Consider the following 23,941-nt stretch of genomic DNA (forward strand, 5'->3'; position numbering starts at 1 on the left):
GAAAAATTTATACTAATTTTTAGTATAAATTTGTTTGACTTGTGGAATAAATTTATTTAGATAAATTTTGATTGATTAAGAGTATCAAATTTTGCTTCATTTTATTCAATACAAATTTCTTTTCTCAATGTTTATTTTTCTATGTATGTTTATCATTAATCTATATACATAAACATAGTATACATATAACATTAACACTGATTATACCATTTCATATTATTTACATTCTTTTTTACATTTCTTATGTTCTCTTTTGTTCTTCTGCTTGAATATTACAACAATACAAAAAAATCTCATATCGTTTCATTCCTTTGTAAATTTTGTACTATAACTGGAACTCTAGACAAAATAATTATAAGTTTAGATTTTTTTGTCAATATTATGTATATCATAATAAATTATCAATGATGAATGTGCTCTAATTTTAAGAAAAAAAGTTTTGTGTAATATTACTTATATCTGGTTGTAATTTATAGGTCAAAATAGCATGTAAGAATGTGCATTTAAGATAATATATTATTAAAGAACATATAAAATTGCAATAATGTGCATATTTTAAAATTTCAGGCCTACAGCAAATACAACTTTTTTTTCAATAACCTAACAGAGCCCCCTTTGTCCTCAATTCTGAGAATACAGGATAGGGCCACAGTGTTAACCTTTTCAAAATCTTGGTAGGTAGTCAATGAACAAAGTCAAAATTTTAAATAAACTCTGTCAACATAATTATATTTATCTAAAATTAATCTTAACAACTCTTCAAACCTTACATGTTATCAGGTTTAAAGACAGAGAAAGGGCAGATTGAAATACACTTTGTCAAACTGTGGTTAAACTGCAAATATTACCTTCTTATGAACTTATGTTTAGAAAATAACAACAAAAACATTGTATAAAAATTAATTCTATATATGAATTTGCAAAAAAGTATATTCGTATGCTTTATTATTATCAGTTGCATTACAAAATTTATATCTTAGCATTTTTGTGGATGAACATTTCATTGTTAAACATTTAACAGCACATCTTTTCTCTATTTTCATAAGCAATAAAGGAGCTAGACTTTTGCATATCATATTGCTTCAGTCATATCTACATCAAAAGGTACAAAGCAAATTCACACTTATACAGAATCACCAAAGCAACCACTGTAAAAATAAAAGGCCTTGTCAAGCAAATAGTAACAAAAACCTAATTCTGAATGGGCTTAAAAATTCAGCTCTATGAGGCTTAAGAAAAAATTCCAGTGAATGTATCAATTCAAAAGTAAGTTCCTATCAATTTAGCAGAACATTTCTGGCAATCACACAAAGTCAATATTTTGGCCAAGATAAATGGATATTTTAAATGTTCATACTCTCTGTATAAGTTTGTTAATTTTCATTTTTTATTATGTGTATCATTTTTTCTATAAAACTTTGTGAGAAAAACTCATTGTTTTTAAGGAGGAGAAAAAAATAACTAAAGCACTGTGAATTTTAATGAATAGGAAGGCAATGTTCCCACAGTAAATGAAATAATTTCACATGTAGATGCATGGCTGTAGAAGAATATTGCAAAGTGGCTAATGATGAATATGGAACAAAATTTTCTTACAAATTTAAAGTTACAACTACAACTTCTTAAAGAAAGAGATTATACCAAAGAGAGTATATTTTAAACATTCCTAATACCACACCCTCCAGAGTGTCAAAGTGTGTTTGTGTGTGTGTGTGTGTGTGTGTGTGTGTATGCATGAGATAGCTAAAGAGAGAGACAGAGAGAGGAGAGAGAGAGAGAGAGAGAGAGAGAGAGAGAGAGAGAGTATAAATATAAAGAATAACACAATGTACACACTGAAAAACAATTTAAGGTATCATCAGTGTATTAGAATTTTGAGAATTGCAAGGATGATAGAATGCATAGGGGTTTAACATGCTGCAAAAATATGGCATCAGATCCAGCAAAACCAAAGACAAGATAGAATCATTCCAAAAACAAACAAATAAATAACACACACACACACACACTCTCACACACACACACACACACACACACACACACACAAATCCTCTAAGATAAAATCCAGGATCAGAAATAGCAAATTAAAAGAAAATAATGGGATATGGGCAACCATTAGTGTAGTTCATTAAAGATGTATCCTGCTGAGCATACTGGAGCCTGCCAGAAATAGCAGTCGTCCTTGCTATATAACTTTGAAATTGGAGTCAAAGAGCATAAACTAACATGCACTACAACAATAAAGGATTTAATTCACAATAAAGACAAATACATATGCACTAAATAGAATGAGACAATATTCATGATGTGAGAACCATTAGAGATAGGAAGAGAAATAGAAACATACTAGAATACATTAACTCAAAGAAGAGTTTTTTTTAGTACTCTGCTTATGCCCTCAAAAAAATAATTCTCAGAGTGGCATGATAATATTTGCTAAGCTTTGGCTTGATACTCAAAAAGAAAGTTCTTCAATTACCCTAAAACCCGAATTCTGGTAATTTTGTTAACTGTCATTTTATTTTTATGACATCAAAACATTCATGCTCAGGGGCTGGGGTTATATGGCTCAGTTGCAGAGTGCTTGCCTTCCATGAATGTGGCACTAGGCAGCACATAAAAATAAATAAATAAAATAAAGGCATTGTGTCCATCTACAAATAAAAACAAAAATTTTTTTTAAAAAATCATGCTCAAGAAACTTTCAGGGCAAAGAAATGTAAAATGCTAACTATTCCAACTGAGATGGAAATGTAATAATGTAGAACACAACATTCAGGCAAAGGTAGTTGCTTAGTGAGTCCATGACCAAATACAACAGTGTTGATATGGCATTGCATGTGACATTTCATTTAATGCCCAGGCAATGAATTAATTTACCATTAAAATTTACTTGACAAGCATTTCTTGACAAAGTTCTTAAAGGATCGTTTGACCTGCTGGTTCCTTAGGGTGTAAATAAAAGGATTTAACATTGGGGCAACAGAGGTATTGAGCACAGCTATGCCCTTGGTCAATGCTTCTCCTTCTTTGGCTGAAGTTTTGACATACATGAAAATGCAGCTTCCATAAGAAATGGAGACAACAATCATGTGTGAGGAGCAAGTGGAAAAGGCCTTTTTCCTTTGCTCAGCAGAGGGGATCCTCAGAATTGTCTTAATGATGAACACATAGGACAGAATCACTAATGTTAAGGTTGTAATCAGAGTTAATATGGCCAGGATAAATGCCAAGAGCTCTAGGAGGGATGTGTCTGTGCAGGAGATCAAGAACAAAGGAGAGGAGTCACAGGTGAAGTGGTCAATGATGTTGGAGTCACAGAAATCCAGTTGTAGTCCCATGATCACAGGTGGAAAGATGGTGAGAAAGCCAGCAAGCCAGGAACCAAGGACAAGCAGGGTGCAGATCCTGCTGTTCATTATTGTTGTGTAGTGCAGTGGCTTGCAGATAGCCACATAACGGTCATAGGACATGGCAGTCAAAAGGAAAAATTCTGTTGCACCAAGCAATATGAGGAAAAACACCTGGGCCACACAAGAACTATAGGAAATGGTCTTATCCCCTGTTATGATGTTGACCAGGTATCTAGGAATAGAAACTGTGGTGAATGAGATTTCTAGGAAAGAGAAATTCCTGAGGAAGAAATACATGGGTGTTTTTAGGTGCAAGTCTACCAGAGTGAGGGTGATGATTGTTAAGTTTCCAGCAATGCTCAGTAGGTAGGTGAAAAGTAGAAATAGAAAAATGAAAATATTGAGCTTTGGGTCATCTGTTAATCCCAGAAGAATGAACTCAGTTGCAGATGTATGATTTTTCATTTTTTATTTTTGGGTCTAAAAATAAAAGACAAGAAACAATTCTTTAATGAGTTAGGACTACCTTTTCATCACATCTCCTGAGTGAGGAAACATAAAAGACCTGTAAAGAAACAATACTTTATCCACTAAGGTGTACCAAATTTTGAATGTATGTATTAGACACAGAAAAAAATTAACTTGTATTATCTGCCTTATATATCACAATCATTTAATATGAAGCAATTCTCCTTCTAGGCTTAATAATTGCATCTGCATGAGAAATATATACCTATCAAATTACTCCACTTTCTTTTAAATATCTGATCATATGTGTGTAAAAATAAGTAGAAATTTTAAAACGTAGAATATTCATTTATTGTAAAAATAGTATCCCTTTTACCACAAGTTCTATTTATTTTATGAAAATGAAACCTTTTGACTGTTTATAAATTCTTCAGCTCTCAAGGTATCTAACATCATTCAAATGTATAGAGAATCATTTAATAAATAAATAAGGACCATCAAAACCAATACATTATCTAAAGAAACAAATTCATACTTTTACAAAGTATTAAATTTTTTCTTTTGTTAATCAAAAATATTATACCTGTATAGATGAGTTTCTGTGCACAAAAGTTGAGTTTTGTAGGTTACACAATGAGTAGAAAGGAGAAAAAATTAAATAAAACAAGAAATATTAAAATGTACTTACATTGAGATAATATCACCTGGTAGTTGGACCTCTGAAACCTAAGTTGTAGGTTGCTTTCTTAGTGTCACAACGTTTGACGCTTTACTTTCAGAGTTTTTCGTGGACTTTTCAACTTGTGTGTACCTGTGACTTTCTTACATAATGACAAACTTGTACAGCATACAAGTGGAATCTGAGAACATGATTCTTGTTATATACAGTGAAATTACTATAGAAATGACTTCAATAGAAAACCTATTTTTAACATCAGACAGACTCTGATGGAGGGAGGCATAGCTTCAGGTACTGGTAGAAGTTGCTACAACCAGATGTAGGCAACGTAACCAAAAATCTCTGGAATTTATCATCTAGGAAAAGAGTTTGTGACTTGATGAGAAATCTGTTGTCCTGGTCAGTGGCAGAAGCTCTGAGGTCACTCTCAAGTGGTTAATCATGTAAAGTCTGTAAGCCTGAAACTCAGGGAGCATTTCAAATGTTGTCTTGAATAAAAGGGTCCCTGGTACCAATTATTTAACAGCAAAAAATTGGACAGTTTAGAACTGCTTACAGGGTAGGATGTGTGAGCCAGAGCTAGAGATAATGCTTTCCTGGAGTGTGGCAAAGCTTCACAGAGTGGAAAATTGAAAGAAAAAAGAAAGGACAGAAGTGGGAATGAAAAAAGAAATAAGAAAAGAAAAAGAAAGAGGAATAGAAAGCAAGAAAGTGAAAGAACAAAAGAAGGAGTAAAAAGTGGAAATTTTATCAGTTTATTATGAAAATACTTACTGAGAAACAGGCAAGTAGAAGTTGATAAAGGTGCATATTTTGTTTGTGAGTTAAGTGAAAGTTAATTGATGAACTGGAGAGTGCTCATATCATGAATGAAAATCAAGAATCAATAGTTATGGAAAAGAGGTGAGCGGCATATAAAACAAAATTGTGGAGACGATTAATACTAAAGGGCTATGCCAAGCTGTAGGATCCAAGATTTAGTTTTTGGTAGTCTCTTGTTTCCCAAAAATCTATAAAAAGAACAAAGTCTTGAACTGAGATACAAGAAAACCTTCTAATATATTTTACCAGTTTCTTATCAAGTTTTGTAAGAAAGAATGGTTGAAATTTTTTTTTACTTTATTCACCTTCAAGTTAGAAAATTTGGTTTTATAAATATTCTTTCTTAAATAAGCCAACTACTTTTATCTGCTTAATTTTCTCCTCTACACAGACACAGGAGATTCTTGTTGGAGAGCACAATTAAAATGTCTCTGGAGAGCATTATACTGATGGGAGCACCCTAAAGAAAAGCTGAGTAATTTTAATTAGGCTTTGTAGAAATTATGTTTTCAACATTATATATCAGAGAAATATGCAATACCAGCAACAACTGTGAGGACATGACAGTCTTGAATTAATTTGGACTTCCTGTTGTCAATCTCATTTTCTTTCAACCTGAAAGAAATGTCTACCAACGTAATATAACCCCACAGCATGGAAAATGTAACAAAACTATAAAGAGCAAGAGAAGAAGCCACAGAATATTAAATTTGCAAATCAAATATTTTATTTGTTGATAAAAGCATATTGAGTGTGTTTTAGGCAGAAGAAAGTTAGTACATAGACATATCAGCAAGATACAATGACAACTGACAGTATAGTATAAACATAAAGCTAATGATACTGGCAAATAAAAAAAAAAACCTAAAAAAAAAAAAAAAAAAAACCTTGGGCTGGGGATATGGCTTAAGCTGTAATGCACTCGCCTGGCAAACATGGGGCGCTGGGTTGGATCCTCAACACCACATAAAACTAAAAAAATAAATAAATAAAGTTGTTGTGTCCACTGAAAACTGAAAAAAAAAATGTTAAAAAGTTCTCTCTCTCTCCTCTTAAAAAAAACAAAACAAAACAAAAAAAAACTTATACAACTTGGCATAGCCCTTTACTATTAATTGCCTCCACAATTTTGTTTTGTATGCCATGCATCTCACCTCTTTTCCATGACTTTTGATTCTTAATTCTCATTCATGGTATAAGCCCTCTCTCGCTCATGAACTAAGTTTCACTTAACTCAAAAGCAAAATGTGCACCTTAATCACTTTTTTTTTTTTACTGTTTCTTTCACACTAAATTAAACCAAGCACAGTTTATGTGCTTGCTGCTACCTGCACAGCTGAATCTTAGAAACCAGTGAGGGATCATGGGAGATTAAGACAGACAAAAACACTTCTAGAGAGAAAATTGGGACCATGTGGGACATTGTCCTCTGAAGGAGGAAAAATGACTTGGAGCTAGTACAGCATGTTTATTATTCGAGTTTTATTATCAATAGGCTATTTGTGGGAAAGTTTCTCCAAACCAGACAGGCCTGCAAGTCACAGCACTTGTGAGACATTGTGGTTTTCTTATGGTTCTCAGAATTCTCTATCCCTGACAGCTAGTGTTTGAGTTTAAGGTCAAGAATGGTATAGTTCCATGCCTTTTCACAGAGCCTCCTCAGGAAGGGCATCACCATAGCAACTTGGCAATCTTGTCCTGCAGCTTTGCATAGAAAGTTTCCTGTGCAACTCAGCCACATTCAGGAGGCAGTCAGAGACCATGGTCCAAGTCACTTCTCTCCACATGTGCTCCTTTCATTGTCTATGTCTGATCATTCTTATCGGACAATTTAGGGTTTGGTACATTGTATATGCCCCTTCATTTGTTTTGGAAAAATGTTTTTTTTTTTAACAAAAAAGAAAAAAGGGCCCCTTCATTTGTTTTGGATAAAAGGTTTTTTGTTTGTTTGTTTGTTTTGTTATTTGAACAAAAAAGAAAAAAAGTGCCCCTTCATTTGTTTTCTAATATTTTCTAAATGTTTTGTGCAAGACGTTTCAGAATTGTTTTTTCTTTACATTCTCCACCAGGCTTCTAGGAAAACATTTGATTTGAAGATGTGGCACTTGGGTTTTAATAAAAGTACCAAGATTGACAACCCCTGGGATTATACCTTTCATAATCTCTTCTTCAGCACTGGAAAAGAGGCTTAATTCTAAAATAACAAAGATGATTTGAAGGGCTGGGGTTGTGGCTTAGAGGTAGAGTACTTGCCTAGCATGTGCCAGGCTCTGTGTTCCATCCTCAGCTCTACATAAAATAAAAGATAATTTGATGTCCTTTTATGATTTATGTTGTATTATGTAAGGTTCTTGCCAGTTCCGTTGCTCTCCGTCCTCTCTCCTTGCTGGCTCTGGAGAAATGAGCTTTCAGGAATTCTAAAGCTATCATAAATGTGCTGGCAACAGCCTGAATTATCCTGGAAGTAAACTCATGATCCCCAGTTGGACCTCAAGATAGTGACCCAGACCACAGGATGCCTCTGTTAAAGTATTGTAGAACATCCAGGTTTTCCATTCACAGATATGGTGAAACTTCTTCTGTGTCTTCTTACAAAGTGCTGAATTTGTAGTACTTAGTCACATGGCAGTGGATACTATTACAGAACATACTGACTGTGCCTCCCAAGTGGAAGATTTGTAAGGAAGCACATTAAGATCCAGCAAGCTTGACATCAATTTGCTTTGGAATCTTTAGTACCTGGCAATCTAGTGCACACAATTTCTTATTTTTTCTGTTAACAAGAGCATTTTCCTTCTGAGTTAATCCATCTGTGAGCTTTTCGGTTCAAATTTATTTTTTGTTTTACACTTTTCTCATGTAACACTCTAGCCAACTTTTCTCCACAAAATTTCTACTTTAGTCTTTATTTTTTCTGTAGCTTTCTCTTTGTGCTAAGGCCTTAAATGATGGACATTCTTATTTATTCTTCTTATTAATATATTGTTCTTATATTTGTGAAAATTTTTGTATCTGGGAAAATAAAATATTCCCAAAATAAATGTGTGCTTGCAAATCATTTTTACCCCTGTATCTCCTCAGTTAGAAAGATGCTAGAAAAGAAGTCAGAAAATGCATGGTGGGCAGAATAGACTCCTCCTGTGATTTTTACACTAATAAAAAACACAAACCTAAAAAAAAAACCCTTTAACTATATAAATCCTCAGATGAGAAGTTGAAAACAACATATCATTGCCCAGGACAAAATTGCTGTCTCTCAGACTATCAAATGCATGCTCCATTTCTTCAGTAAAGGGAAGGACAGATTGCAATGGTTTTTATTCCTTGGGTAATATCCCTTCCTCTTGTACTTTGATGAGATTATGTTTTTTAATATATTACAAATGTTTAAGTGCTAAAGGTCACTACCACAATATTTTTTTCCATTAAAGTTCTGGAAACATAGAAAATGTAGAGAAGTAATAGCAAGAAACACCGTAATATTTCCCACTGAAGTATTTTTTTCTGAAATTGTTTTTAATTGTTTATAAACTTCTTCAGAAGTTTTTTTTTTGTTCTTTTTTTTTCTTTCTCTAATTCCTTCTACTTCTTTTTTTTTTGAAAATTTATTGTGCCATTCTGGATTGAACCCAAGGCCTCATGCATATGAGACAAGTGTTCTACCACTGGGCTATACCCCCAGCCTTGAGGATTTTACATTGTGTTTTGGTTTAGATATGAGGTGTACCCTAAAATCACATGTATAGGACAATGCAAAAAAGTTTAGAGGTAAAATTTTTGAGTCATGAGAGGTTCAGCCTAATCAGTGCATTAACCCTTTGATAGACATGGGTGATAACTGTAAGCAGATGGGATATTCCTGAAGGGGATGAGTCACTAGGGATGTGACTTTGGGATATATATTTTTTCCATGATAGGGGGAGAGGCTCTTTCCCTCCTTCCACCCTCTGTCTTTTCCTGATTCCATTCAAATAAGAGCACCAAGTTCATCCAGCAGCTACTCTGAACTCCTGTGTTCTGACAATCCACCTCTTTCCCTAGAATCAATGATCCAATAGACCAAGGTAAAAGCATCAGTGCCATTTGTGATCCATTCTCAGGTGCCATGCACATGTACATTATTTTTCAAACCTTATCCCTGAGGAGATTTTTTATCTCTGGGTGAACTTCATGTCCCCCCATTCCTTTTTCCCTTTTCTGTGAATAAAAAGTACCTTGTGTGAAGTATGTCTTAGTGATGTTTCATTTTTCCTTCTGTCCCATAGGTGTGAAAAAAATATAGGTAAATGTAAGAAATGACTATGATACATGGCATTAATACATCATCACTTCTTTGGCTATTCTACCTCCCTTTGGCCTTAATCCAGCTTAACCTGACGCTGTTTTGTTATTAGCTAGAGGAGTACAGAAACTCATAATGAGGGTTTGAACTCAAAATGACTTTTGTCTGTGCTGGCTTTATTGAAGAGGAAACAAAAGAGTAGTTTTCATTGAGATTCATTGAGTTTTGAAGCTTTGTATTGACACCTTTTATTTTATTTTTACTAATTATTTTTTATGAGACAGGATCTTGCTATTTACCTCAGGCTGATCTCAAACTTGTGATTCTCCTGCTTTAAGCTTCCTAGTATGTTGGGTTGATATCTTTTCATAAGTAAGGAAATTCTTAGCAGTTATTATTTTGAGTATTGCTTCTCTCGCATTTCTCTCTTTTTCTACAATACAATTTTCATATATATTAGAATTTTTTTCCTCATGAAATACTATAGTTCATATATTTTTGTAATCTGTTCTACAAATTGCATGACCTAATATTTAATAATAAATTTTCTTCCTTATTATCAGCCCCTATCAAGTATTTGATTCTGTACTATTTTCAAAACAACTGCAAAGAGATTATATTAATACAAGAAAAGTAAAACTTTTTTTAGTTTAATATCAAATGTTAACATTTTATAAAATATAATGCATTCCTTCTAAAAAGAATATCTACTATATGTATCTACTATATTGGTCTTTTTTTTTGAGGGGAGGGTTTATACACTCCCATTTTGACCCCATATACAGATTGCAGAATCACATTACACATTACACATCCACTGATTTACATATTGCCATACTAGTGTCTGTTGTATTCTGCTGCCTTTCTACTATATTGGTCTTAATGAAGTACCAATATCAGTCTCTGGAGAAATTTATCTGGCTTCTTCTTTTACCAATTGAGGTTGTTTTTCATCATATTTTATGATAGTTTTTCAAATAAGGAGTAAACATAAAAAATTTACTGATTTTAATGTAATTTTGCATTATGTTTAATAAAAGAATAAATCATCTCCCTGGTTTAAAGGACATGTATACAAAAATGTGGATGTGCTTTTCTTGAAAGCAGCTTTTACTTCCTAAAATGTAAATTATGCCATTGTTTTTGTGGACATCTTATACACATGTGGACATTTTATGTTACGAGTTGGTGCAGAGACTATAAGAAATAAATATATTTGATGCCCCCAAAGCACATACTATGAGTTGATTTTAGAATATTCAGTGATTAAGGATTATTTCCAACATTGTCATTAGCTTGATATTCCTCTCTGAATCTTCCTTTGGAAGGTAGAATGAGAAGGCTCCTCATAGCTCAGACACTTGATATAATTTAATTTTTCATACATTATTTGAATGCCACTATAAAATTTAGACTCCATTCTAATATCAACATTTCAGGCTTTCCTATAGATACTGTAATGAAGCCACTAATTAACTTTGATATGTAGTTTCTAGATTTAATGGTGAAAATATCATTTAGTGTCTTTTCCTATAAGAATTCTTGGGGATTCAAGAACTTTTATCAGTTCTGAGTAAATATACTCAAATATTATATAAAAATTGGAAATATAATGTATAGCAATGTGGAGACAAAACTATTTGTTTTGATTCAAGTCATAACAGGAATATCTAGCTAGTTAACAATAATAAAATAGTATAGTTTTGATGCAAATGAACACCTCAGATTTCCAGATTTTAGATTAGGCTGAACCTACACATCAATCATTTGATTTGTAGAGAAGTTAGAAAAATGTGTTTGAAAATGCCACATGTAAGCTGAATGGAGAGAGACACAAATCTTTATATATGTTCCTAAATATCTCTGGATTTTAAAATGAAAACAGTCTTTGTTGAAAGGGATGCAACAAAAAAAAGTATGGGTTAAAAATTAATTTTAGAAGATTTTTTTGAAAAGCCATGCCTAAGATACCTTTATTTATAATAAGTAGAGATTTTCAAATGCATCAGCAAATAAAATACCTGTGGAATTTGTGGAAAGTAAATGTATTTGCTGTTTTGTTGTTTTGTGCTCAAAGAAGTTGTCATATAAACCATTTTATTCTGAATATGTAACTATAAAATTCAACCAGTTAAACTTAGGTTTTGAGAAACAAGAAAATATTCATGTAATGCATGATGAAAGATTTAAAGAACATATTTGAAAGAGTTGCTGTGTTTGTCTATTGGTCTAGCACCATGAGCAATAATTGTAAAAAGTGTATAATAAAAAAGGTGACTCATACTTGTTCCATTACATATAGTAAAGGATTCAGTGTTTTAATATTACTATATGGAAACTATTACTAATATAATAAAACTAATGATGAAGTCAAACTTATTGAAAATTGGGAAAAATGAATATTTCGTGTAAATATTCAACTTTGCATTTATATTACAAATTTACAGTGCATATTGTTTTTAGTCTTAAAATTAATAAAATATATATTTCTGTTGAAAAATTTCTAATGACCACTACCAAAACCACTAGATCTAACCATATATATATCACCAGGAAATAACATTTTAGAAAAGATTAATTGCAAAACATTAGTTTTGATAAGGTGCACATTTTGAAATACAGATATATCCATAAAATACACATCTTTCTGAAAGCAACTAAGCAGAAGATGATTTTAACAATAGGGGCATTAACCATGTTAACCTAAAAATGTTTTCCGGTGTAATCCGTGAGATTGTAGGTGTTAGGTCTGCATATATTAGAAAAACTAGATAAGTGTGCAGATACTTTTATGAGGAAATTATAAAGCCATCCTTTTGTAAAGTAAAAAGTATCTGAAAAGAGAATAAGTAAAATGAGTATCCAAAAAGGAGATAAGAGTAAGGGGGTTAGCCTGGAGTTCTGACTGCTACAGAAAATGTGAAAACTCTTAAAGAAACACAAAGCATACGCATATCTAAGGAGTTTTGGGTTCTTTTTTTTTTGGTGGGGTTATTTATTTATTTATTTATTTATTTATTTATTTTTGTCTTTTTTTGGAACTGGGAGACTAACCCAGGTCTTTGGGAATGCAAGGCAGGCGCTTTGCCACTGAGCTACATCCCAGCCCTGGGTTCTTAATTATCACTTCAAAATATGCACTGAATGTATCCTTTTAAAATATTGTTTAATTACTTATCACCTCCACCCCCTTGCATGTCAAATGGCATCTTGACAGAATTGAACCCATGAGGAACCACACAATAGTAATAAAGTTCATTATTTTAGGACTGACAGAGGACCTAAATGAAAAAATTGTAATTTTTCTTTTTCTATTTGTAACATACCTTTTGAGTGCTACTAGAAATCTTACCATCATCCTTCTGACCTCATTGGATTTCCTCCTCAAAACACCCATGTATTTCTTACTAAGAAATTTTTTCTTCTGAGAAATCTTTTTTTTCTTTAACTTTTATTTTATTTTATTTTATTTTTTTATTTTTATACTGATTGTTCAAAACATTACAAAGCTCATGACATATCATCTTTCATACATTTGATTCAAGTGGGTTATGAACTCCCATTTTTACCCCAAATAGAAGTTGCCAAATCACTTCAGTTACACATCCACATTTTTACATAATGTCATATTAGTGACTGTTGTATTCTGATACCTTTCCTATCCCCTACTATAGCCCCTCCCCTTCCCTCTCATCTTCCCTCTTTACCCATCTGCTGTTATTCAATTCTCTCCCTTGTTTTTTTTTTTAATCTTATTGACAAATGCCTGCATTCCTAGATACCTGGTTACCAGAGTCACTAAGAAAAATACTATTTCCTGTGATGCTTGTTGGGCACAAGCTCTTTTTACTGCTTTCAGTAGTTTCTCCTGTTGGCTGCTATGTCCTATGGCCGCTATGTGGCCATCTGCAAACCCCTTCATTATGTAACCATTATGAGCAGCACAGTGGTCCACAAGCTGCTTGCTGCTTATCACCCCTGGAGCTATTCTGAGTCTAACCCTAGAATTCTGTGATGACAATATTTTTGACACATTTTCTGTGACTACTCTCCTATCCTGAAACTTGCCTCCACAGACACCAAGGACATAGGATTGTGAAAAATCTGGGGGACAGATATCTTTGATTGAATTCAGGGGCACTCAACCACTGAGCCACATTCCCATCCCTATTTTGCATTTTATTTAGAGACATGGTCTCACTGGGTTGCTCAGCACTTCACTGCTGCTGAGGTTGACTTTGAACTTGTGATTCATCTTGTCTCAACCTCCCAAGCTGCTGGTATTACAGGTGTGTGCCACCATGCCCAGCTAATTCTCAAATTTTATTTTAGCAATTATCACACTCTTGAATACATTAGCACTGGTATTGTTCTCTCATATCAAAACCATAAGAACAGTTCTGAAGAATCCTTCTGCCCAGGAGAAGAAGAATGTAAGGGTTCTGTGTTTGGAATTGAGGTTTCTGATAGCTTCATGACTAAGGCACTCTTGGTGGCTAGTGAAGTTTCTGTGCAAAGACAAAGAATACCTGGCTTCTAGGAAATCTCCTGTGCAAAGACACAGGATGCCTAGCTGCTATAGCAATGTCCTGCATGAGGAGACTCTGTGCTAGAGTCTTACCAATCTCAACCTTGATCTCAGGCACATAGCTCCTGGGAATAAAGTAAAATGCTTGCTAGATAAATACAATGTTTCACCAAGCTCCAGTTCTTCTGGACCTGAAAGCTAGCAGTAACTTTAAATAATGGGTTTCTTGAGAGCTACACAAAGTTCCTAACATTGCACATTGCGACTACAGTATGTAAATGAGGAATAAGCTGAATAATGTCACTAACTCTGTAACCTACCTAATGACACAATAAACAACAATGTAGTTATGGCATTAAGAACCTAATGGAACATACTGTTATAAATAAATGTGGCCACTTGGATCAACAGCCACCTTTCCTGCCTCTGCTTCTTGTCTCTGTCTCCTTTTAGTTTTCTTGCAGAAGAAGGCTTTTTCCACCTGTTCCTCCCACTTGATTGTTGTCTCCATCTCTATGGTAGTTGTATTCTTATGTATCTCAAACTGTCTGCAGAGGAAAGGATATCTTTAAACAAGGGGTATCAGTGCTCACTATCTCCATAGCACCTGTACTAAATCCTTTCATATATACATTAAGAGATAAGCCTGACCCAGCTTCCAGCCTGATGCTTAGCCACACCTACAGTTAGAAACTGGATACTGACTAGACCCTGCTTCAGTTATAGTTGGCACAGAAAATTGGTGTCAGCCCTTCCCAAACTTGGGTATTAGAAACTAGAAACCAAGTGAACAAGCTGAGTCTCTTTCCTCAATGGTAAGGTCAGTACCAAAGTGATCAGCATTGATCAGGGTGAGAATTTCTGCAGCACAGATCACTCATGGAGAATCCACAACCAAAGGACCTGTGGTTATGGACAACCACCTGGCTCTATGCCATCTTTAAAAGGATCCTGTAGAGGGTAGCAGGTTCATGGAGACCCGCAACAATCACAATAACATCCCAGAGCTCTGCATCTTGAACTTCTGTGTACAACTGAAACAACCAACAGACACACCACCATACCTTCCAGTCATCAACCACAGGCTCCTAAGCTGGCAAACCAGAACTGGCTGGAATGAGATCCACAATAACTAAAGGAGTGTCTCATTACCCAGCCCCTCTGGAGAGATCCAAAATCAAAGAATTATGAACAACTTCTCAATGTCTCAAATCCTAATGGCATACATGCCAATATTCAACAAGGATTTTCTTCATTTTGGCATGCTTTACTATAAATAACTCTCACATAAACTTTAATAATGTATAGTACTTTTTATCTTGGTTGTTAGTTGTTAACCTAGTAGCAAACACTGTACCTTCAACTTGTTTAGATGTATTTTCTCTAATGTTTTAAAGCATTAATTAGAATCATTCTCCCCATCTTTGTTTCCCTAGTCCTCATATATATGTACTCCTCTTACACTTTAGCTTCCCTGCTATATTATCTGCTACTACCTCAAATGCCCCCATATTTTTCTCCTTTTATCCTTGGGGCATACTATTCTTTTCTTCTTCTTCTTCTTCTTCTTCTTCTTCTTCTTCTTCTTCTTCTTCTTCTTCTTCTTCTTCTTCTTCTCTCTCCCTCTCTCTCTCTCTCTCCCTCTCTTCTCTCTCTCTCTCTCTCCCCTCCAATCTTTCTTCATCAACCCTAAGCCCTCACATAATGTCACAGCAATTGTACTCTATTTAATAACTAATTTTTCAACATGTTCCAGACTTTACTACAAGTTTATACCTGGATAAGAGAACTGTGGAGAACCATATCAGCAAATATTTTATGTCATAAGATTGCACAGTATATGGCTTAACTCTAAAGTGACTGTAGTAAATACGGGTTCAGTTGCTTTTCTCAAAGTGATTCTGGGAATTAAAGTATCAATACCTCTATGAAACCCAACCAAGATTCTTAGGAGAAAGAAGCTCATGAAATAGTTCTTTGCTTAAAAAGGAAAGCAATATACTTCCCAGTAGATTAGTAAACATATAAGCACTATGAAAAAAAATGGAACAAACAACCCAAAACAGCTCTGAAACTTCAACAACTGACTCTTTAGAGAGTTCCTAGTTAAAATGTTCAATGAGCAAAAAGAAGATGTATACACTTTTCATATGCTGTATATGTCTTCATTTGACACAAAGATTTTTTTGAATTCTACCATGACCTATTTTATATTCAAATGAGCATTTTTTAATCTTCACATGATAAAATGGTTTCTGTTTTTTCTTTTATTGATTTCTAATTTTACCTGATTATGATTGAATAAGATACAGGGAATTATTTCTCTCTCCCTCCCTCCTATTTCTCTTTTGTATTTTCTAAGACTTCCTTTGCATCCTAAAATATGATCTATTTTGTCAAAGATTCCATGTGCAGCTGAGAAAAAAATGAATTTGGTACTTCATGGATGAAACAGTGTGTAGACATTGTTAGATCTATTCGATTAATAGTATTTATAAGGCCTGAATGTATGTAGCATATGTCTGGGTGACATATCTATTTGTGAGAAATCTGTGTTGAAATCACTGAGAATTATTAGGAATTTATGTTTAGTCTATCTGGGACTTTATGTCAAGTAGTGTTTAATGTATGTAAGTCCATTGACGTTTGGGGCATGGATATTTACAATCATTACATCTTTCTGTTGGACAGTCCCCTTTCCTAGAATGAAGTTACCATACTTTTTTTTTTCTTCTGATTAATTGGGTTTGGTAGATTCTTTGTGAGTTATGAGAGTAGCTACACCTTCTTGTTTTCATCTTTATTTGCTTGGCATATTGTTTCCCAAACTTCTGCCCTCAGCCTGTGGATGTTTTTGTCCATAAGGTGAGCTTCTTGTAAACAACATATGGTTGGGTCCTAATCCACTTTGGCAGTTTAAATCTTTTTAGTAGAGCTTTGAGACTACTTACAATTGGTGGGGTTATAGAATGATAAATTTTGTTTCCTGCTATTTTGATTTATTTCTAATGTTTAATTCAGACTTGATTCTCCTTCACTTAGATTGTCTTCTAGTGAGATTCATTCATTCACTGACTCTATTTTTTTAAATTTTTATTTCATCTATGCATAATACTTCTTTAAGTATTTTGTAGTACTGGCTTAATAGTCATGAATTCTTTTAATTCATGCTTCTGTTGGAAGATTTTCATTTAACTTTCAATTCTGAGGGAATAGCTGTGCTAAATATTATAATCCTGTTTGGTAATAATTATCCTTTGATGTTTGGTATATGTTCTTCCAAGCTCTCCTGACTTTGTGAGTGTGGGCTATGGAGTTAGTAGTAATTCCTACAGCCTTACTTTTAAGTGTGGCCTGCTATTTATCTCTTATAGCTTAAAAATTCTAATCTAATTCTGTATATTACATATTTTAAATATAGTGGGTATTGGAGAGGGTTTTTTCCCCCAAAATCTTGTTAATTTAGGATTTTGAAGATATCTTGTATTTGGATTCTCATTTCATCCTGATGGTTTGGAAAATTTCCTGTTACTTCACCAAAAGGGTTATGCATGCTCTTTGTTTGTATCTTACTGCCTTTCTCAAAGCCAATGATCCTTACATTTGGTCTCTTAATGTTGTGGCAGATTTCCTGAGTCCTCTGGTCATAGTACATTATCTTTATTACTAGGTGTATTTTCCAGATTATATACCTTAACTTGGAACCCTGAAAATATGTCTTTTTTATGGCCCAATTAGTTAGTGATACCTTCGATTGAATTTTACAATTTATCTATTCATTCATTTCTGAGATATCTATTTGAATATTTTTTAGAATATCCATTTTTAAAAATATTTATTTTTTAATTATATTTGGACACAGTGCCTGTATTTTATTTATTTATTTTTTATGGAGTTTTGAAGATTGAAAACAGGACCTCAAACATGCTAGGTGAGTACTCTACCACTGAGCCATAACCCAGTCCTTCAGAATATCTATTTATTCAAATAAATTTTTACCTCCTTTATCTTCTATCTTGGCTCATTTCTTTGATTTCCTTTTAATTTATTGATCATTTTAACCCTCGTATTTTTGAATGCTTCATATTAGCTCTTGTCCACTTCCAGTTTTCGGGAGTTATAGACTTTTGGAGGTATGCTAGATTTTGTTTTCTCATATTTTCTGTATGTCTTTGTTTAGAATTGTCTCTCTACTCATATGGGTCTTTCTCCCACTGTTATCTAAAGTAATCTAGTGAGCTGCTTTCACTTTCCCTATGTCCCAATCCATGAATATATCATGGCCCATGACAAGGGGTCCCAGTCAATGTGTTTATAGTACTTTGGTTAATCCCTTACACCCATTTGAGTGGTCAGGATGATCACCAGTGACTGAAAATAATTAAGACAAAACCGTATTCTAATTATTCTTTAAGCTTGATAAACAGTTTCTAAAACTTTAACTAATCTGAAGTGGAATATGGGGATTGCACACTACAGTAAGCTTAAAGGTTGATATGAAAGAGGTGGAATTGCTATCATACTACATATGGCATGTACATCAAAGAGAAAGAAGGAAGAATACAAGGAGAAAAAAATGAAGAAAGTGAGGAAAATAATTAGGGAAAGAAGAGAGGCAGAAAGTGAAAAGTGAGTGAGATTATTAAAAATAGCAAGAATAAAAAAATCTAATGTATAGATCCAATTCATACTTTACCCTAAAGAAGATAACACTGGCAAACAACCCCACACAAAAAAGTAAAAAATAAATCATCCAAATAAAACTAACAATAACAACAAAAACTAGGACATAAGTAGAAAACAGAACAAAAAATAAGTAAAACAAAGAGAATAAATCTAAAAAATAGAAAACAACAAACTAAACAACTAATCAAGTTAGCAAAAGAAAAATCAAACAAAAAGCAGAACACACCAAACACACACACAAATCACATACACTCACATACTCATGCACACATGCACCTACTAACAACAGAACAGAACAAAACAAAACAACAAATAGAAATAAGAAACATACAGAAATTTAAAAAGTCAGTGAAAGAGCAGAAACTGGAGAAATGATAAAGCGAAAAGAGAGAGAATGAATGTCAGAGTAAGAAGAGAAACAAATAAACAAGTCAGATTAATACAATATTTTACATTCAAAAATTTCAGTGAAAGAGACTCTTTCTAGGAACCCCAGCTACTCAAAAGTCTGAATCAGTGGGGTCACAGGGCTGAACATCCCTTGGTTGATCCCCTGTACTACAAAACTCAAAAATGCAACAAACATAATTAGTGATCATACAATAAAAACAGAGGAAATTTTAAAAAAAGAAAAAGAAGAAGAAAGGGGTATAGAGAAGGAGATTAGCCAGGAGAGGAAATAGTAAAAGGAGAGAAAAGGAGGAAGGTTCATCAAAACAGAGCTGGTAGAGCTTCCCTGGATTCAATATCTAGAACTGCAAATAAAAAAAAGAAGGGAAGGAAAAATACAAGGAGAGAGGAGGAAGAAAAAAAGAAAGGGAAAGAAAGAAAGGAGGAAAGGTATATATTTTATCATAATTTTACTTTGAAAAATTTATACTAATTTTTACTGTTTGACTTCTGGAATAAATTATTTAGATAAATTTTGATTGATTAAGAGTATCAAATTTTGCTCCATTTTATTCAATATAAATTTCTTTTCTCAATATTTATTTTTCTATGTATCTTTATCATTAATGTATATACATAAAATAGTATACATATAACATTAACACTGATTATATCATTTCATATTTACATTCTTTTTTATATTTCTGATATTCTCTTTTGCTCTTCTGCTTGAATGTCTTAACAATACAAAAAGTCTCATATCGTTTCATTGCTTTGTAAATTTTGTTCTATAACTGGAACTCTAGAAAAAATAATTATAAGTTTAGATTTTTTGTCAGTTTTATGTATATTATCATAAATTTTCAATGATGAATATGCTATAATTTTAAGAAAAATGTTTTGCGTAATATTACTTATATCTGGTTGTTATTTATAGGTCAAAATAGCAAGTAAGAGTATACATTTAAGATGATATATTATTAAAGAACATATAAAATTGCAATAATGTGCACATTTTAAAATTTCAGGCCTACAGCAAATACAACTTTCTTTTTCAATAACCTAACAGAGCCCCCTTTGTCCTCAATTCTGAGAATACAGGATAGGGCCACAGTGTTAACCTTTTCAAAATCTTGGTAGGCAGTCAATGAACAAAATCACAATTTTAAATAAACTCTGCAAACATAATTATATTTATCTAGAAATAATCTTAACAACTCTTCAAACCTTACATGTTATCAGATTTAAAGACAGAGAAGGGGCAGATTGAAATACCCTTTGTCAAACTGTGGATAAATTGCAAATATTACCTTCATATGAACTTATGTTTAGAAAAGAACAAAACATTGTATAAAAATGATTTCTATATATGAAATTTGCAAAAAAGTATATTTGTATGCTTTATTATTATCAGTTGCATTACAAAATTTATATCTCAGCATTTTTGTGGATGAACATTTCATTGTTAAACATTTAACAGCACATCTTTTCTCTATTCTCACATGCACTAAAGGAGCTAGACTTCTGCATACCATATTGTTTCAGTAATATCTACATCAAAAGGTACAAAGCAAATTCACACTTATACAGAATCACCAAAGCAACCACTGTAAAAATAAAAGACCTTGTCAAGCAAATAGTAACAAAAACCTAATTCTGAATGGGCTTAAAAATTCAGCTCTATGAGGCTTAAAAAAAAATTCCAGTGAATGTATCAATTCAAAAGTAAGTTCCTATCAATTTAGCAGAACATTTCTTGCAATCACACAAAGTCAATATTTTGGCCAAGATATATGGATGTTTTAAATTATTCATCCTCTCAGTATAAATTTGTTAATTTTCATTTTTTATTATGTGTATCATTGTTTCTATAAAACTTTGTGAGAAAAACTCATGGTTTTTAAGGAGGAGAAAAAATAATTAAAGCTTTGTGAATTTTAATGAATAGGAAGGCAGTGTTCCCACAGTAAATGATATAATTTCACATGTAGATGCATGTCTGTAGAAGAATATTCTAAAGTGGTTAATGATGAATATGAAACAAAATTTTCTTAATACAAATTTAAAATTACAAGTAACTTCTTAAAGAAAGAGATTATACCAAAGAGAGAATATTTTAAACATTCCTGATCCCACACCCTCCAGAGTGTCAAAGTGTGTGTGTGTGTGTGTGTGTGTGTGTGTGTGTGTGTTTATGAGACAGCGAGAGAGAGAGAGAGAGAGAGAGAGAAGAGAGAGAGTGTGAGAGAGAGACAGAGAGAAAGGATAAATATAAAGAATAACAAAATATACACACTGAAAAACAGTTTAAGGTATCATCAGTGTATTAGAATTTTGAGAATTGCAAGGATGATAGAATGCATAGGGGTTTAACATGCCACAAAAAATATGACATCAGATCCAGCAAAACCAAAGACAAGATAGAGTCATTCCAAAAACAAACAAACAATTAACATACACACAAACACACGCGCACACACACACACACACACACACACACACACACACAAATCCTCTACCATAAAATCCAGGATCAGAAATAGCAAATTAAAAGAAAATAATGGGATATGGGGCAACCATTAGTGTAGTTCATTAAAAATGTATCCTGCTGAGCATACTGGAGCCTGCTAGAAATATCAGTCATCCTTGCTATATATCTTTGAAATTGGAGTCAAAGAGCATTAACTAACATGCACTACAACAATAAAGGATTTAATTCACAATGAAGACAAATACATATGCACTAAATAGAATGAGACAAAATTCATGATGTGAGAACCATTAGAGATAGGAAGAGTAATAGAAACATACTAGAATACATTAACTCAAAGAAGAGTTTATTTTAGTACTCTGCTTATGCCCTCAAAAAATAATTCTCAGAGTGGTATGATAATATTTGCTAAGCTTTGGCTTGGTACTCAAAAAGAAAGTCCATCAATTACCCTAAAACCCGAATTCTGGTAATTTTGTTAACTGTCATTTTCATTTTTATGACATCAAAACATTCATGCTCAGGGGCTGGGGTTATATGGCTCAGTTGCAGAGTGCTTGCCTTCCGTGAATGTGGCACTAGGCAACACATAAAAATAAATAAATAAAATAAAGTCATTGGGTCCATCTACAAATAAAAACAAAAAATTTTTTAAAAAAATTATGCTCAAGAAACTTTCAGGGCATAGAAATGTAAAATGCTAACTATTCCAACTGAGATGGAAATGTAATAATGTAGAACACAACATTCAGGCAAAGGTAGTTGCTTAGTGAGTCCATGACCAAATACAACAGTATTGATATGGCATTTCATGTGACATTCCATTTAATGCCCAGGCAATGAATTAATTTACCATTAAAATTTACTTGACAAACATTTCTTGACAAAGTTCTTAAAGGATTGTTTGACCTGCTGGTTCCTTAGGGTGTAAATAAAAGGATTTAACATTGGGGCAACAGAGGTATTGAGCACAGCTATGCCCTTGGTCAATGCTTCTCCTTCTTTGGCTGAAGTTTTGACATACATGAAAATGCAGCTTCCATAAGAAATGGAGACAACAATCATGTGTGAGGAGCAAGTGGAAAAGGCCTTTTTCCTTTGCTCAGCAGAGGGGATCCTCAGAATTGTCTTAATGATGAACACATAGGACAGAATCACTAATGTTAAGGTTGTAATAAGTGTTAATATAGCCAGGAGAAATGCCAAGAGCTCTAGGAGGGATGTGTCTGTGCAGGAGATCAGGAGTAAAGGAGAGGTGTCACAGGTGAAGTGGTCAATGATGTTGGAGTCACAGAAATCCAGTTGTAGTCCCATGATCACAGGTGGAAAGATGGTGAGAAAGCCAGTCATCCAAGAACTAAGGACAAGCAGGGTGCAGATCCTGCTGTTCATTATTGTTGTGTAGTGCAGAGGCTTGCAGATAGCCACATAACGGTCATAGGACATCACAGTCAAAAGGAAAAATTCTGTTGCACCAAGCAGTATGAGGAAAAACACCTGAGCCGCACAAGAACTATAGGAAATGGTTTTATCCCCTGTTATGATGCTGACCAGGTATCTAGGAATAGAAACTGTGGTGAATGAGATTTCTAGGAAAGAGAAATTCCTGAGGAAGAAATACATGGGTGTTTTTAGGTGCAAGTCTACCAGAGTGAGGGTGATAATTGTTAAGTTTCCAGCAATGCTCAGTAGGTAGGTGAAAAGTAAAAAGAGAAAAATTAAAATATTTAGCTTTGGGTCATCTGTTAATCCCAGAAGAATGAACTCAGTTGCAGATGTATGATTTTTCATTTCTTTATTTTGGGGTCTAAAAATTAAAAAATAAGAAACAATTCTTTAATGAGTTTAGGACTCCTGAGTGAGGAAACATAAATGGCCTGTAAAGAAAAAATAATTTATCCACTAAGGTGTACCAAATTTTGAATGTATGTATTAGACAATACCAAAAATATAACTTGTATTATCTGCCTTATGCATCACCAGTCATTTATTATGAAGTTATTCTCCTTTTAGGCTTAATAATTGCATCTGCATAAGAAATATATACTACTTTCTTTAAAAACATCTGATCATATGTGTGTAAAAAATAAGTAGAAATTTTAAAATGTAGAATATTCATTTATTGTAAAAATAGTATCCCTATAACCACAAGTTATTTTTATCTTTGGAAAATGAAACTTTTTGACTGTTTATAAATTCTTCAGCTTTTCAGGTTATTTAACATCATTCAAATGTATAAAGA

At 33.3% G+C, this 23,941-nt stretch overlaps 2 protein-coding genes across 2 annotated transcripts; both read right to left on the reverse strand.

Moving 5' to 3' along the window:
* Positions 1–2,882: 2,882 nt before the first annotated feature.
* On the reverse strand, positions 2,883–11,038 carry LOC101958278 (olfactory receptor 6C65). Its single transcript, XM_005342245.3, is given in 2 exon segments — positions 2,883–3,833; positions 11,003–11,038. Coding segments are annotated over 2 exon segments (987 nt in total).
* An 11,516-nt stretch (positions 11,039–22,554) lies between these two features.
* Positions 22,555–23,490, reverse strand: LOC144365059 (olfactory receptor 6C76-like). Its single transcript, XM_078015844.1, has one exon. It carries the CDS (start codon positions 23,488–23,490, stop codon positions 22,555–22,557), a length of 936 nt encoding a protein of 311 aa, XP_077871970.1.
* Positions 23,491–23,941: the final 451 nt, after the last annotated feature.

This window comes from Ictidomys tridecemlineatus, chromosome 6 (assembly GCF_052094955.1).
Source record: "Ictidomys tridecemlineatus isolate mIctTri1 chromosome 6, mIctTri1.hap1, whole genome shotgun sequence".
In the NCBI taxonomy this organism is placed as follows: Eukaryota; Metazoa; Chordata; class Mammalia; order Rodentia; family Sciuridae; genus Ictidomys; species Ictidomys tridecemlineatus.

What these genes read in the sequence shown, in the direction of transcription:
- LOC144365059 (XM_078015844.1), bottom strand. Translation starts at nt 23,490, where the DNA reads ATGAAAAATCATACATCTGCAACTGAGTTCATTCTTCTGGGATTAACA.